This window comes from Anarhichas minor, unplaced genomic scaffold, assembly GCF_050575085.1.
Source record: "Anarhichas minor isolate MPS153535 unplaced genomic scaffold, ASM5057508v1 ptg000011l, whole genome shotgun sequence".
NCBI classification, from domain to species: Eukaryota; Metazoa; Chordata; class Actinopteri; order Perciformes; family Anarhichadidae; genus Anarhichas; species Anarhichas minor.
The window spans coordinates 15,657,896-15,672,982 of NW_027466457.1; the positions used below are offsets into that span (position 1 = coordinate 15,657,896).

The 15,087-nt window shown below is 44.6% G+C and overlaps 1 protein-coding gene across 1 annotated transcript in view; it reads left to right on the forward strand.

Annotated features, from left to right (window-relative positions):
• met (MET proto-oncogene, receptor tyrosine kinase) overlaps window positions 1-15,087 on the forward strand; it is a 62,829-nt gene that overhangs the window by 32,683 nt on the left and 15,059 nt on the right. Inside the window, exons 8-11 of the mRNA XM_076090007.1 lie at window positions 240-404; window positions 712-811; window positions 11,089-11,298; window positions 14,269-14,418. Coding sequence (XP_075946122.1) covers window positions 240-404; window positions 712-811; window positions 11,089-11,298; window positions 14,269-14,418 — 625 coding nt within the window. The remainder of the gene's footprint in view (window positions 1-239; window positions 405-711; window positions 812-11,088; window positions 11,299-14,268; window positions 14,419-15,087) is intronic.

Sequence of the window (15,087 nt, forward strand, 5' to 3'; positions counted from 1 at the left end):
ACATCACTGTCATTTTACTGAGAACTCTTCTTTCCTGTGAGCTGGAGGTTAAAGTCGGTCAAAGGTCTTTGTTTCTCGCTGTTTTCCTCATTCTGTCTCCTCTCCCGCTCAATCGGGAATTATCTGCAGGACTAATGCGATGCATGAATGGAGGACAATGGCTACCACTGTACATGCTAACACAACAACATATCCAGTGTGTTAACTCATTCCCCCCCCCCCTACCACCCCGACCTCAGCCTATCGTCCAACATGCTGACCTGCAAGACCCCTCCGCACGCCGTTCCCTCCATGCAACCCGTGAAGCTGACGGTGGATTCGGTGGAGCGTCTCGCGCCCGTGCCGTTCACCTTCAACCAAGACCCCATCATCAACAGCATCCAGCCCTCACGCTCCTTCATCAGGTTAGTAATGTTCATTCAGAATAGGGGGGGGGGGGGTTCAGTCTTAAAGCCGTTTCTCACCAGTGGGATGTGAAAAACACGGTGAAGGAAAATCCCTCATCTGTTATTTCACATAAAGACCTGAGAGAGCGAGTGTGACTGAGGGGGACAGATTCATGCTTTAGCTTGACAGCAGGAGGAAACGAGTAGGAGGTGACGAGTGGCTAAACTGCTAACGCTAACAGCAGGGTCCCTCCCAATGGGGATCTACTGTGTCTCTGTCTGATGCTAACGCTAATATCCGCTCCCCCCCTCCCCTTCAATGTAGCGGAGGATGCACGGTGTCGGCTCACGGCTTCTTCCTCCGGTCCGGCCTCCAGCCCCAGATGGTCCTCACCACGGGTCAGGATGCCGTGGTCTTCCATGTGGTGAGTACGAGAAGGGTGTCACTTCCCGAAAATATGAGGTATCCGTCATTTGGATTGCAAAGTTTTGCACAAGCTGAGTTGAGGTTAAGCTTTGGTGAAGCAAAGAAAGACCCGTCTACAAGTGTAGACCTTAAATTTCATTTATGAATTGTTTGGGAAAAGGAACTTTAAAACACTCAGGAAGTCATTGCTACTTTGGAGACAGACGTCGTTTCCTGCTGGCGGGTCAATCTCTCTTTTGCATCTCTGCACATCAACTTTCCAACACCTGTTTAAACGTCACATTGACATCATAAATAAAAAACAATTAATTTAGCATTCCTTGAGATGAAGTGGAAATGCAGGAACTTTCCCCAGGAACCAGGATCTAAATTAAGTTCTGTAGACATTTTAAAAAGGTTCCTGGTCGGGGGTGTGGTACTTCCTGAAAGTACAGGCACTCTGAGGGCGGTGTTTGCTGAGACGACCATCACTGATTGGTCCAACACACACCGCGCCGCTGCGTTCATAAAACAAGGAAGTACTCTAGTATTGCTTTAGGGCGTTTGTCTTTGTTTCACGACAGTAAAAGTAAAGTTATTCTCTGCTGTCGGCTTCCCGGCTCCAAAAAAAAAAAAAAAGAGAGAGAGCAAGCTGAGAAGGCGAGCGGAAGAAGAGCCGTTGCCGGAGGCATTTTGCTTTTGGGTTGTCCGTCCGTCTGTCCGGTCCATTCTCATGGACGCAATATCGCAGGAACGCACGGAGGGATTTTCATGATATTTGGGGGTCGCATCGCTGACAAATTTGCCTTTTTTACAACGGAAATAAAAGTAGTTGGCCCAAGAAAATTGCACACAAACCAATTGCATCGTCTTGCATTCAAATAATAACATTTTCCTCCTCTGAAATTCATTCATCACATTGTGCATCAGTGAATACTGTGTAGCAGTAAATGTCTTCTCAGTTAGACAAACCCAAGGGTTTTTTCAGATGAAACGGGCGGACGCACTGAACTGAACTCGTCTCGTATCAAAGCTGCCTTTCCATACGTCAGTGTACTAATTTGCCTAACCTTAGCAGGTCTTTAGACCGCTATGGAAAGGTGGACTACGACGTGCTGAAGGAACCTTTTAGCTCCTTGAAAATAACTCAAATTACCAGAAACTTCTTCTAAAGGAAACGCGGCTTTAGTTCCTGCGTCTCCTTATATGGTTTTAAAAAAAGAACCCATCAGGAATATCACATGTTGAACAGCAGGCAAATACCTCGCTGTCACATGCATGGTATTGTCATTATACAAGCTAAAGCCCCCCCCCCCCCCCCAAAAAAAACATCCAGAAGAAACAGAGAAAAAGAGTTCTAGACAACGGAAAAGAGCTAAAGTATCAGACAAACTCGAGAAGAAAGGAAATGGAAAATCCACAGTCTGATCTGCGGGATCCAGCTGTCACATGTGACGCACAGTAGCGGAGCGAGGCCTCCAGGACGCTCTGGCTCTCCTCAGCCTCCCCTCAGACCTTATTCTACTTATTGGTGGGAAACGATACTGCATGCTGGAAGCATGTCATCGCTCCCTCAGACTGGCGGCGGCCCGGAGGTGTTTTAAATTACCCGACCCTGACACTTTCACCGCGCTGTCTGCAGGCCATCAAACATGTCCTGGAATTGATGTAGTTTAGTTATAAGGGCCTTTAAAGTGACGTTAAATGTGTAAACTGTCATCCAGGTCATAAGTCAAAGTGCTTGGTTTTAGTAATGCAGGTTTTAAAGGTTTCATCAGGCTGATCGCAGCCATTCTATATGTTGTAATATAGGATCATATGGTCAGAGGAAAGGACATCTTTCATAATAAATATACCAATGAACCAATAAACAACACGAAAATGTGAAATACTCGCCTGCCAATATTTTGCATCAAAACTATTCTTACTGGCAGCGATACGAATTTGCAGTTGCAGCACTTTTTCAATGAAAGGTTCAAATGGATTCATGCAGTCAGAGGACCAACTACCAGGACCCTGTAGACCCAGATCAGCCTGTCAGAGGGAATCTGTGGTACAGACTAAGCTACTGTAAGATCTTTTATTGACTTTCCTTTGAGTGAAATGCTCGAAGTGAATTTGAGTTCCCTCTGGTAAACAGTTACTCTGTCTGCATGTCTACGGCTTTTATTGTGAAAGTAAGAACAGAAGGAGATCTGCGCTGTCAAGGTTTAATTAAAGGAGTAATACATTACATTACATTACATTACAGTCATCAAGCACCGTAGGTGTAATTTAGGGGGTTAAGTGTCATAAGTAATAAAGATGGCAATCTTGGTCCGGACTACGAAGACTCCTTGTCTTTGTACACTATAGTGTACGTTTTGTCCACTATAGTGTGAACAACGTGATTGGTTGATGCCGATATTCGTTAAATAAAATGAATTTACATCACCTTTTATCCACGTAATATTGCCGTTCTCTGTTAAAGTACTCGTGACAAAAACTACAGAAAGAAATATATCAACGGGCGAATTGATCTTCATGGAAAAAAAGGTGATTGACGTTTAGCTTTTGTTGACAAAATGAACACTGCTTGGAACATCATTAACGACATGAGAGGACTTGGACCTTCACTTTATAACACAGAGACAACATTCAGCCATAAAAGAGTCGGCGCTGTCTGAAGTGATGACGACAGCCCCACAGAAACTACCGCCGTGGCTCCCCTCTGTGTGACCTCACTGACCTCCTCGTCCACTCTCACAGCTCGCTCAGACAACCGACTCACAGCTTCAGTTTCATTGCAGTTGCTGCTGAAGTGATGCAGTATCCTTTGAGAGAAAACGGAGGACTGGAGGAAACTTTTTCATCAATTGAACTGCACGAAACTCTCCAAGTAAATCAAAGTCATTTCACCTCTTATCAAGTCCTGCTTTACATCAGCAGAAGTGAAACCTTCAGATGTCTTTGCACCAATTGAGGACTTTTTTTAACAGCGTGCATTTCATTAAAAGGATCTATTCTTTCAGCGCGAAGGTGCCACATTTCTTCGTGAGTCACAACACACAGAGCGAAGGTGTGTTGTTCTCAATGTTTGCCTTTGGGAGGCAGTTTGAGGACAAGCTGTGCTTTGTGGTGATGTTATCTGTCATCCTGAGTCACTCGCTGCTGCAGGTTCAGTCAGGACATCATAACACGCTCAGTACATATGCACACACACACACGCTGATACAGAGCACGTATGACTTCCATCTCTAAACTTCACTGCATCGCTTAATCCAATCCGTCTTTCTCCCCCTTGTTTGTCTCTCTCTCTCTCACACTCACACACGCACACACACACACACACACACTCCCTGCAGTGTCTCGTCTTTCAGTTTCCCTTCCCCTGGTCATTGACCTGTGTTCAGGTCAGCGGTTGATGGGTCTCTGGAGAGCTCGGGTCTCTGAAATCAGGTTTATGATCCAAAAATGTGCCGCTTCGCAAAATCCCTGATTCACCCGACACCCATCTGGACTCGCGTCTGCCTCTGAGGGTCAACGGTTTGCTGCTGCGCGTGGACGCTTCCTTGGTCAACTCTCTCTGGGTGAATTAACAGTGGTTGAAAGCTTTAAAAAAAAAGGCAAACTGGACATTTTAAGGCTGTAAATATCTGTTTGCATTACATTAAATATCCTGTTAGTGATCACATACAACCCTGACATACAAAAACAATCTATATTTATATACTGTATGTCTTTACACGGGCCAAAGGTCAGGCTGTGTTAGGGCTGCACAATTATTCAAATAGTAATGAGGATTTCAGCTTTCCACAATTAGATGAACACTATCGACTGTGATATTGACGTTTAAAATGCTCCGCTCGCACAAAACAGCGCTGCATATCAAATCAAGCGCTTCCTTAAACTAACAGCCAGCCAGCAGGCCCAGATGTTATAGCTTCACTTTTGCGCTCACCCTGCAGCGGCAGCCTGTGGAAAACATAACTGAGCGTTGCAGTTGCAGTCCAAAGTAGTATAGAGTAATATAATGTGGATTTTGCAGGCAAAACAAAAATGCACGGAAGTCATTTCAAGTCTTATTGTGATATTGTGCAAAGATGTGTACATTACCAGGATTGTAACGTAAAAAGTGGAATCACTTCTTTCTTAATTACATTTGGGGTAAAAAGTTTCGCTACAGTTTTAATTAGCTCCTAGGAGATGCTCTGTCATCTTATTTTCATGCAAATAAGTTAGGTCAGTGAGCGCTGACATCTGGTTACCTGCCTGTTAAACTACTTTGCTCACTGAGTTAGATCACCAGTTAACGGACCGGAACCGCACTCATCAATCACTAAGGTATCATTTCATTAAACAAAACACTTTTTTTAGGATAGGCTTTAAAAGAAATAATAACAAATTATTTTGTCAAATAAAAAAAAAAGACCAAACATGTGTTTTCCGTTTTTTCTGGGTTGTGCTTGAGTTCACTGGGTGTAATTTCACCTGTAATCTTAGAGGAGTGGGGTCACTCTGGTCTGGTCTTTATGTGTCACCTGGTGCTGCAGCACGGTTTACACCAGCAGTCACTTCACTTCCAGGTTTCACAACACACTCTACACCTCTCCGTTAAGATGTGACGAATAAACGACTCTCGCGTGACTGAAAGGTGTCGCATCGAAGCTGACCCTCTCTCCAATATTGTATTGTTGTTTCAACTGGAATAACAGAACAGAGAGAAACAACAAACACAAACCTCTAGCTCCCTAAAGAGAGAGCATGAAGCCAGCAGTGTAAAATAAGGCTATCATTGCTAATGATTTAGGATGGGATCATGCCCCGTCGGGGCCCAGCTGTCGCCTGTTAAATTCCTTCCAGTAAATGGGATGAGTTGAGGCTCAGCCTTGGGAAGGGACAGTATGAGTGTCTTATTGTCTTAACCCCTCAAAATAGAGGGACGGGTCTCTCACAAACCGACCGTCCCAGAGGTTTTCCATCGGCACCGTGGGTAATGTGAGCCAGCGTCTCGTGCCCACGGAGCTGCGTTCATGAACCCTTAAAAAATACGATGTTCGGTGCAGTTGGTGAAATCTGTTCTCCAGTCGGACGGGAATTTACAAGATCTGCACACCGAAGATCGGAGAGAGGAAGAAAACCAAGACCTTCAGGGGTCTCAGTCGGGAGTCGGAGCATGAAAAAAAACCAACAACCACCCAGAGTTGACTTGATATCTGCCTCTCAGATCTCCAGTAAAGCCTGGTCTCAGCCAATCTCAGCTTTCCCACACACATGAAAGAGGTGGTTTCTTTTACGATCAGTCGTGAAAAGTTGGCATGGTCACAAAGCTAAGGGGGGGGCTGCACATACATGAAAAAACAGTGAACATTCACAGATCACTCGCAAAACAGATGGAGTGAAGTTCTTGCTTTGCAACCATCGTGTATGGTTTGGTTTGGCTTCACCGTATCCAGACACCTGTCACCTGTATTCACGAATCGGCTCGTTTCGCGTCCGAGTCGTCTTCCTATCTCACCCCAGCGAGCTCAAACCCTCCAGCTGACACCTGAACGCCTCACGAAGCCTCTTCCCTTTCCCACAGCGGGAGGGTTTCTGAGAGGAGGAAGAGAATGAAAGTGAACGAGTAACGTTTACAGCATATCTGTTGCCTCCACACGGCTCTCAACATGGCGACAGCTGAGGCGGCGGCTAGCAGCTAACAGTGCTGACAGAGCTAACAGTGTTAACCTGAGCATGTAACGGTTTGTATGATATCTCACGAAAAGTACATTTTTGTGAGTTTTCCTACGAAAGACCAACGCGTGTCAATTTCCGCTCATTACATTCATACAGTCTTTTCAAAATAAACTTCCGTCTTCACAGGAAACTACTTACTTTAGGCAACAAAACTACTCTGTAAGGTTTAGGAAAAGATTGTGGTTTGAGGGCTTTTGTTGAATTACGGCACTTTTCTGTCCGTAGGTTTAGTTGAGAACGAGTGGATGAGGCCAGCTTGAACTGTGGGGGAGCCGGATGGTGGATGTTAGGCTGACAACGCCGTCCGACGGCGAACCGCTCTCGTATAGAGAACCCTTAATGTCGACTGCGACATCAAGAGATCAAGAGAGCTGCTGATGGGACAATATTCTATAAAAGTTTTGGAAAAAGAAGCCATTGCATAGCATCTATGTGCTGTCAGTCCAACTTACTTAAATGGGAGTTTAAAAAAGGCCAAATGGATTACATCTGGGAGCTTTTGTATTAAGAGATGTCAATCTGTAACTCAGAGAGCATCATTAAATGAGTAATGATTGCAGTTTAGTGCTGGTCTTTTGCACAATGGTAAAACAAAAGAGTTGAACGGAGATAGCGTAGAGTCCTGGAAAAAAAAGAGGAGAGGATGCAAAACACATTACGTGCGGTTGCAAAAGAAGAAGAAAGTGAAATGTACACCTCGAAATCTAGATAATAAGCAAAGACGCAGCTGACCTGGAGGCCTTAAAGCCAAAGAAAACAATAACACGACACAGCGTGGTAGGAAAGGCTGCTGGGATTAATCACTCTAGATTTGACAGGCACTTCTGTACGTGGGAGCTCCGTTATGACTTGGCCTTTTTCACAGGCTGTTACACTAATGATCCTTCAGGGACGGCGGAGGTTTTCTTTTTTTCGGGATCGCTGGTTCTCTCATCACCCCACAGTGAAAACCTCTCGGCCCCCGGCTCTCTGAGCGATTGTATTTACAGCTGCTGCCGACCTACAGCCCTTCACCTCCTCGGCCTTAAATAAGAGGAGACGTCCGCTGAACAATGAAACTGACTGATTTTTCCACTAATTCACAGGATATTTTTCATTTCGCTGCACCCGTGGGAGACTGAGGGGGGGGGGGGGGTTACCCTACAGTCCCGCTCTACTCGCTCCATATTGGTGTGTGGAGGTTAATTGGATTGCTTTTGTTGGGCGACCCAGCGCTACCCTCACATTGACACATTCAACGTGCATGTGGGTATTTTTAAACGGTTCCATGTCTTTGAGTGTGTGTGTTCGCGTGCGTCCATCTGGGCCGCTGAAGCTCACTGGGGAGGCAGATTAGGAAGCGTACGAGGAAGTGTCAGCGACAGAGCTGCTGCTACTGCAGGCAGATATGATTTCTGTTGAGTTTTTTAGTTTTTTGGGGGTTTTTTTGTGTTACAAACTTTGTAGACCGTAGTCAAGAGGGCAGCGGCTCCTGACTGGTCTAAACTTCAGAGGATGGTTTGTTTCACAAAATGAAAATATAGATTTAGTTTCGTTTCTTTTGGTGGTTTTAAACTTATTGAACTCAAATACACCTATAAGAAAAATATAAAAACATGTATATTACACTGCAAAAACAGCAACGCAATTTCTTTCCGTAACAAAGTGGATTTTCCTGAGCTTTCTCACTGCGAATAAAGGCATCAACCAATCAAGATGACACATTGTATTTCTCCTTTCAACCTTGACAAATACCGCGCAGACCAGATCCACTTCTTCCATTCTTACCTTTCACAATAAAAGCCCTAGACGAACAAACTGCGTAACTGTTAACCAGAGGGAATTCAGATTCACTCAGTACAATATGTTACAGTGACTTCATGCTGTACAATATGTTACAGTGACTTCATGCTGTACAATATGTTACAGTGACTTCATGCTGTACAATATGTTTCAGTGACTTCATGCTGTACAATATGTTTCAGTGACTTCATGCTGTACAATATGTTACAGTGACTTCATGCTGTACAATATGTTACAGTGACTTCATGCTGTACAATATGTTTCAGTGACTTCATGCTGTACAATATGTTACAGTGACTTCATGCTGTACAATATGTTTCAGTGACTTCATGCTGTACAATATGTTTCAGTGACTTCATGCTGTACAATATGTTACAGTGACTTCATGCTGTACAATATGTTTCAGTGACTTCATGCTGTACAATATGTTTCAGTGACTTCATGCTGTACAATATGTTACAGTGACTTCATGCTGTACAATATGTTACAGTGACTTCATGCTGTACAATATGTTTCAGTGACTTCATGCTGTACAATATGTTACAGTGACTTCATGCTGTACAATATGTTTCAGTGACTTCATGCTGTACAATATGTTTCAGTGACTTCATGCTGTTCAACAGTTTACGTCAGACAGACTGAAAGATGTTGCTCTGGTCGATATGATCCTGGTACTTGGTCCTCTGCCTCCATGAATCGATTTGAACTTTTATTGAAAAAGTGCTGCAGTTGTCACAAAGCTGCCGGTACGAATAGTTTTGATGGAAAATATTCGCCCCCGGTGAAGTACTTTCTTTTATCATGGTGACAAACAGAAGCTTATGCTAACTGAAAAGGTTGAGGCTGAAGCCTTAGCTTTATACACCTACCCTTTCATATATATATATATATATATACAAACGATATATTTATATAAGATTAGGTGCAGTTGGTGCTAAATCTCAAGAAATTAACAGTATTTCAACCAACCATTGAGCACCTATTTTTCCTTCCTCGTGTCCTCATATGCACTCAAGGACACGTGTACCTTTGTAGCCCAGAAGATAAACACGCGCTATCATTGGTCACCGCAGCGCAAACATCAGCATCGATCTCTCAGCGAGCAGCCAAACAAGTCCGGTTTGTTCTGAGCGCACCTGTGTGAAGGAATATCGCCTCTTATAACAGATCATTCTAAACACTTAACCGCTCCCATTGCTCGTATCAACAACAGCTTTCACAATACTGTACCCATTTATTTCCCTTTTTTATAGTCAGTCTATTGATTTCTTGTTTCTGGGAACGTTGCCCCAGACCCAGATCCCAGTAACTCCCCCATTTTGGATGCTGTTCCTTCCCCAAAATTCTCTCCCATAATCTGTTAGTAAAAGGGCGGACAGCTCAGTGGCTTTGCTGTTTATTTACTTTATTGAAACGTAGGAGAGAACGGAGTTAGATGAGCCACGTTGCAAACAAAAAATACTTTGTACTTGAGGCTTTAATCTTGATTTCAAGTGTTTCTGCCCAACTGTCCACCGGTTCTACCCTCCAGGTCAGGTCAGTTTACTGTTGAACAGGGAAAAACTGCACGTCATTTAAAAGCTCAACTGCACCAAAGTCAACCATATTTGCCATCATAATAAACTATAAACAGACTAAACGTTTCAATAATATCACTTAGCTAGGGCTAGGTGATTAATCAAAAAAAACTAATTCAATCCGCTTTTTGGATTTTTAAGTATCGATTATGAAAACCAGCTGATCGAGATAAAACAATTATCGATCCACATCGATGCTGTCATTTTGTCATTAAATCCAGCGCACCCTGCCTTTTTTTTTGTTTGAGTAATCGTGTTAAATAATCGTGATCTCAGTACTTACCAAAACAATCGTGACTTTTGCCCTCGAGCAGCTCTACATTGTGCTACTTGTTGGTGCTCAGCTGGTGTCGGGGTGTTCAGCACACAAGCTTATATTTAACCTCCACCATACTTTCATTTCCCTCATGTGAGAGCTTTGTGCCACAGAAACAGGACAGGATTCTTTTAACACGGACATGAAGTCCAGTTCCTCTTTAGTAACCCAAACCCAGGTTGATTCACATAAGGTTTAGATCTCTGCCATGTAGCAGGAGAAGTCAAACCTCTACAAGATGAAACTCCGCCACACCTCAATAAAAAAGGACTTAGGGTGTTTCTGTCTCTCACTGGGGGTTCTTAGTGAGCACAAAAGCTGGGAGGCCTACGTGGGCTGAATCCAACACGGGATTAGACTCTGTTGTGACCTCGGGCCATGCGTGTAAACACTGTAGAGTCTAAAAACAGGTGGTGTCTCATATGATGTGTTGAGGATGAAAGAAACTGCCAAACTGAGGAGTACCGCACGGTGGTTCTACATAGTGACGGAGGGAAGACCTGGAGGGAGCTGAGAGGTAGAGGTGTGCCGGTACCTCTGTATGCATGAACGTTAGAGGTGTAACAACACGTATTTGTAGTAAACCGTTCGGTACGAGGCTTTCGGTTCGGTACGCATTACAAACCGAACAATTCGTTTGAATAATACTATTGAGTTGACTCAAATACACACACACACACACACACAAACAACCAAACGCATGCTCTCCCTGCAGGCTTACGTCTGGCGGAGATAACGATATCGAAAGAGACCAGCTGACAATCATACAAACAAATCCAGCTGAAATGATATTAATGTTTGTGTGTTCCCTTAATAAACGTTTCATTTCATCTACATAAGTAGAGTTCTTCTAACCGTCACGTTTTTGTCTGTCTCTGTTCCCGCCTGCCTCTCTCGTTCTAGAGCTGTGTGTACGGTGAGAACCGGACGTCCATCCAGTGCACCACGCCCTCTTTGGCCAAACTGGCTCTGCAGCCGCCCGTGTTCACCAAGGTGGCGTTCGTCCTGGACGGCTACTCTACGGATCAGTGGGATCTGATCTACGTGGAGGACCCCCTCTTCCAGGACCCCAAACTCACCTCCAAGGACAACAAGAGCATCGTGGAGCTCAAGGTAAGACTAAAGACTAAATATTTCTACACAAAGTCCGGTTGGTGACAGTGTGGGCTCCATGGCAGCTTGATCGAGTAGCGGCAGGGGGCGGGGCTTAGCGAAGGGTCAGTTGTGCCACGATTGGTCATTTAAAGAGAGAAGACTGACTTTTTTTAAACTTTCATTTTCTTTCAATTACTTTAATGTTTATAAAGGTATCACAGAGCCGCAACGGTTAGAGGCAGAACTGCATCCTTTGGTAAAGATTCAAAGTGAACTCCAGCGGGGCAGACGCTTGGAGAAACAGGTGCAGAAACTCAAGACACCTGGAGAAACGCTAATTGTCGAGTGTACGGTTGTGGTAAAGTAATGAAATCTGCTGGTATGGGCTGTGGCGAATGTGAAAAGCTAAGAAAGTGCTTCACAGAACAGCGAGAGCTACAGATCTGCAGGGTTGTGTTCATATAATCGACACCACAGATCTGTTACATTTATAAATGTAGTTTGCAGAGCTTTTACTGAATGGGATGAATTCACAATTTGGAAGCAGGTTGATGTTCATTCTGCTGGTGGCTGCACTTTGCTTCCCATATTCACACGTACCGCAACTTCCATGGTCCGGGTCAAATCGGGAAGGAAACAATACTGAAAGAAAAACAGGAAGTGGATTCTGTTTCCCATCGTTTACACCCCATCCCCTCCTCACCTCTCTATGTATTCTCTCCGTTGACTTGCATTGTTCTGCCGGCCTCGAGGTCAAAGCTTTTGACATATTAATGCCGCTTTTCAAACAAGCCACCACCACATTCCCCTGAGCCTGTTTTTAGCAACACAATGAAAAACACATTTGTACTATTCTCTTTCTTCAATTTCAATTTTTCTTTTGTTTTTTTGCTCAACGGTTTGTGGCAGCTGTGCTGAACCTCTCGCAGGGAATCCTGCCTGGTTTTTTCTTCTTCCTCTCTTTTACCAGACATGACCTTGGCCCCGATGCTAAATCCAACCACCGACCCAACCTCTATCCCCCCTTCATCCCAGGCAAACCCAGGGGGGGGGGGTTTCGCACTGAAACAGACCACATCTGATAACCCTCTGCCCTGCAGTGGCCTCCAGTAAAGGGCAAACACTGGGCTCATTTCAGCACCACATGATAACTCAAGCCCCAAAAACGTCTGCCAATAAAAGACAAATAAAGGAATATTGGGCTGTGACTGACAGCTCCGGCACCACGCAGCACATTGAAAGAACCAGGCTGTTGATTTTGGCGCGTGGCCAGGCTCGATAACATCATGGGAGACGGCATCTCGCTTCCATTTATCATCATAACAATGTATTTAGAGCGACAGTGGCGGCTCTTTAATAACTTTAATAACTCCTCTGCTGTGTGTACAGTATCTTCACGCTGACAGCCTGGAACAAGGATTTCATTGGAAGATCTTGTTACACGGTGTTGTCTCAGTGTGTGTCTCCTAATTGCAAGCAAGTGAATTAGCGGTCTGTGTGTGTGTGCGTGAGAGAGAGAGAGAGAGAGAGAGAGAGAGAGAGAGAGCAGGAACAGGTGCGAGTCTCCAGTCTGTGTCAAATTGGAAAATCCCAAGCTGTCACGCAAGGAATGTGATCATTCTCTTTATTGCCTTCTGCTGCACTCAAACAAGTGTGTTTATGAGAGAGAGCGAGAGAGAGAGACACAGAGAGAGAGAGAGAGAGAGAGAGAGAGAGAGAGAGAGAGAGAGAGAGAGAGAGAGAGAGAGAGATGGCACAGAGGAATGACAAAAAGTGAGCGGGAATGAAAAAAACAAGAGGACGAGAACGAGTCTGAGAGTGGAGAAAAGAGAGCGAATTAGGCTGCATCGTTCTCTCACAGCTTCCAGTAAAACGACAATCGCTGTGTGAGCTTCCAGTCAGATCTCAGAGGGGGGGGGGGGGGGGGTTTGTTGTCGTCGTCTCACGTCTTCAACAAGTTGCTGAGTCTTGGTCATATCAGCAGCAGCAGCATTTCCATCACTGTGAATCATGAAGAACTCTTGCCAGGAAGAGAAACCTGCACCTGATTTACTTCAGAGAGTTTCCAAATCTCTAATACGTCCTAAACAAGCCGCGAGGTCGCTACTAAAATATGGCTTCAGACTATAAAACTCATATAACTTTGTTAACATGCACTCGTGTTACTTAAAGTCCTATAAATAGTTCAAAAGCTGCAGAAGGAACCTTTGAAGAATGTTTAGGACTCCAGTTATGGAGGTCTGTAAATGACAGCGAACACCCCACCCTGTGCACCATACAGGCACAGAACATATAACACGGATTATACGACTAAATCTTAAAGCTGCTACGGGGAACTTTCATTTTGTGTGGATGTTGGCGGCCTCTGTGGACAAAAGCGGTGTTGTTTCCGAGCGCCTGACTCCCTTTAGAAAACCTCTCATTTTACTGCAGCAGGGTCAGTCTGCCTCCTCTCAGTCCTGGTCCTGGTTCTCCCGTGCCTCCCTTCCCTCCAGCGGGGCTCAGCAATAACGACATAGAAATAGCCAATCTTCTTGCTGATGGTCTCGTTTGCTTATGTAGGTCATACAGAGGCATCCGCATTAAATCGAGACTGTTCCTTGCAGTTACTTTAAATAGAGTCGTTCCACATAACGGGGACTCAAAGCTGGCCAATAACACAGAGCTTCCCCTAAAGCTGCTCTCATTCTGTTCCTATCGTGTGCACCAGTATTCCCAAATTGCGTGCACATTTCTACCCACTGCTTTATGTCGGTGAGTTGCAGAGTTTGTCTGGACACTTCTTGCTCCCGATTCTTCCTGCAGGCATTGAACACACCTTCACCTGACAGCAGAGTAAAGAGGTTCAATGTGACGTATCTCAGTGATGCTTCTCTCTCCTGCATCCTTCCCTGTCGCTTTCTATCCCACAACTTCCTTCTCCCCTCACTCTCTCTCATTCTCTCTTTCTCTTTCCTCCCCCTTTCCTCCCCCTTCCCTCCACCGCAGGGTGACCATATGGACAGGGAGGCGATGAAGTGTCAGGTCCTGACGGTCTCCAACCACAGCTGTGAGAGTCTGACTCTGAGTGGAAACACTCTGGAGTGCACCGTCCCCACCGAGCTGCAGGCCGCCTCCTCCAAGGAGCTGCAGGTGGAGGTGAGACACGTGAAATGTGCTTTTAGGTTTGCATTAAGAGCAGAAAAGGTCCGTCTGTTCTTTTGATCTTCAGCAGCAATCTTAAATTGTTACGGTATTGTTATGTTCTTTTTATTGCCCATTTTCTTTTTGCACTTTGTCACAAACCTTCAAAACGAGATGTAGACACATACACATTAACATTTTCACACATACAGACTACAAAGCCATGTATAGAGATTCACACACACACACACCTAAACATACACGCTACCTCTCAATCGCGTGTGCAACAGTTGGTCAACAAAGACACTTTCTTTACTAAGCGCAGCCTTTTGTTAATAGAGACACCCAGTTCACCAGAAATACACACACACACACACACGCTCTTAACTCATATCAATAGATGTCTTGTTCCAAAAGCTGTGTGTGTGTGTGTGTGTGTGTGTGTCAGGGTGTGTTCTTTATTGATGCTCAGATTAATTTAATTTGCATGTTAGTGGATTAGCTCATCATCCCTTTGAAGTAAAGAACACAAGAGTGTGCAAACAGCAGCAGAAATGTTGCAAAAACAGCGGATGACTGAATCAACTTTCCTCTCTGTATCATTCCAACTGTGTTTAATCTAATTTGCATGTTTCAATCATTTAATAGGCGGTGTAATAAGTAATCAACTGGGGATCTGTGAGT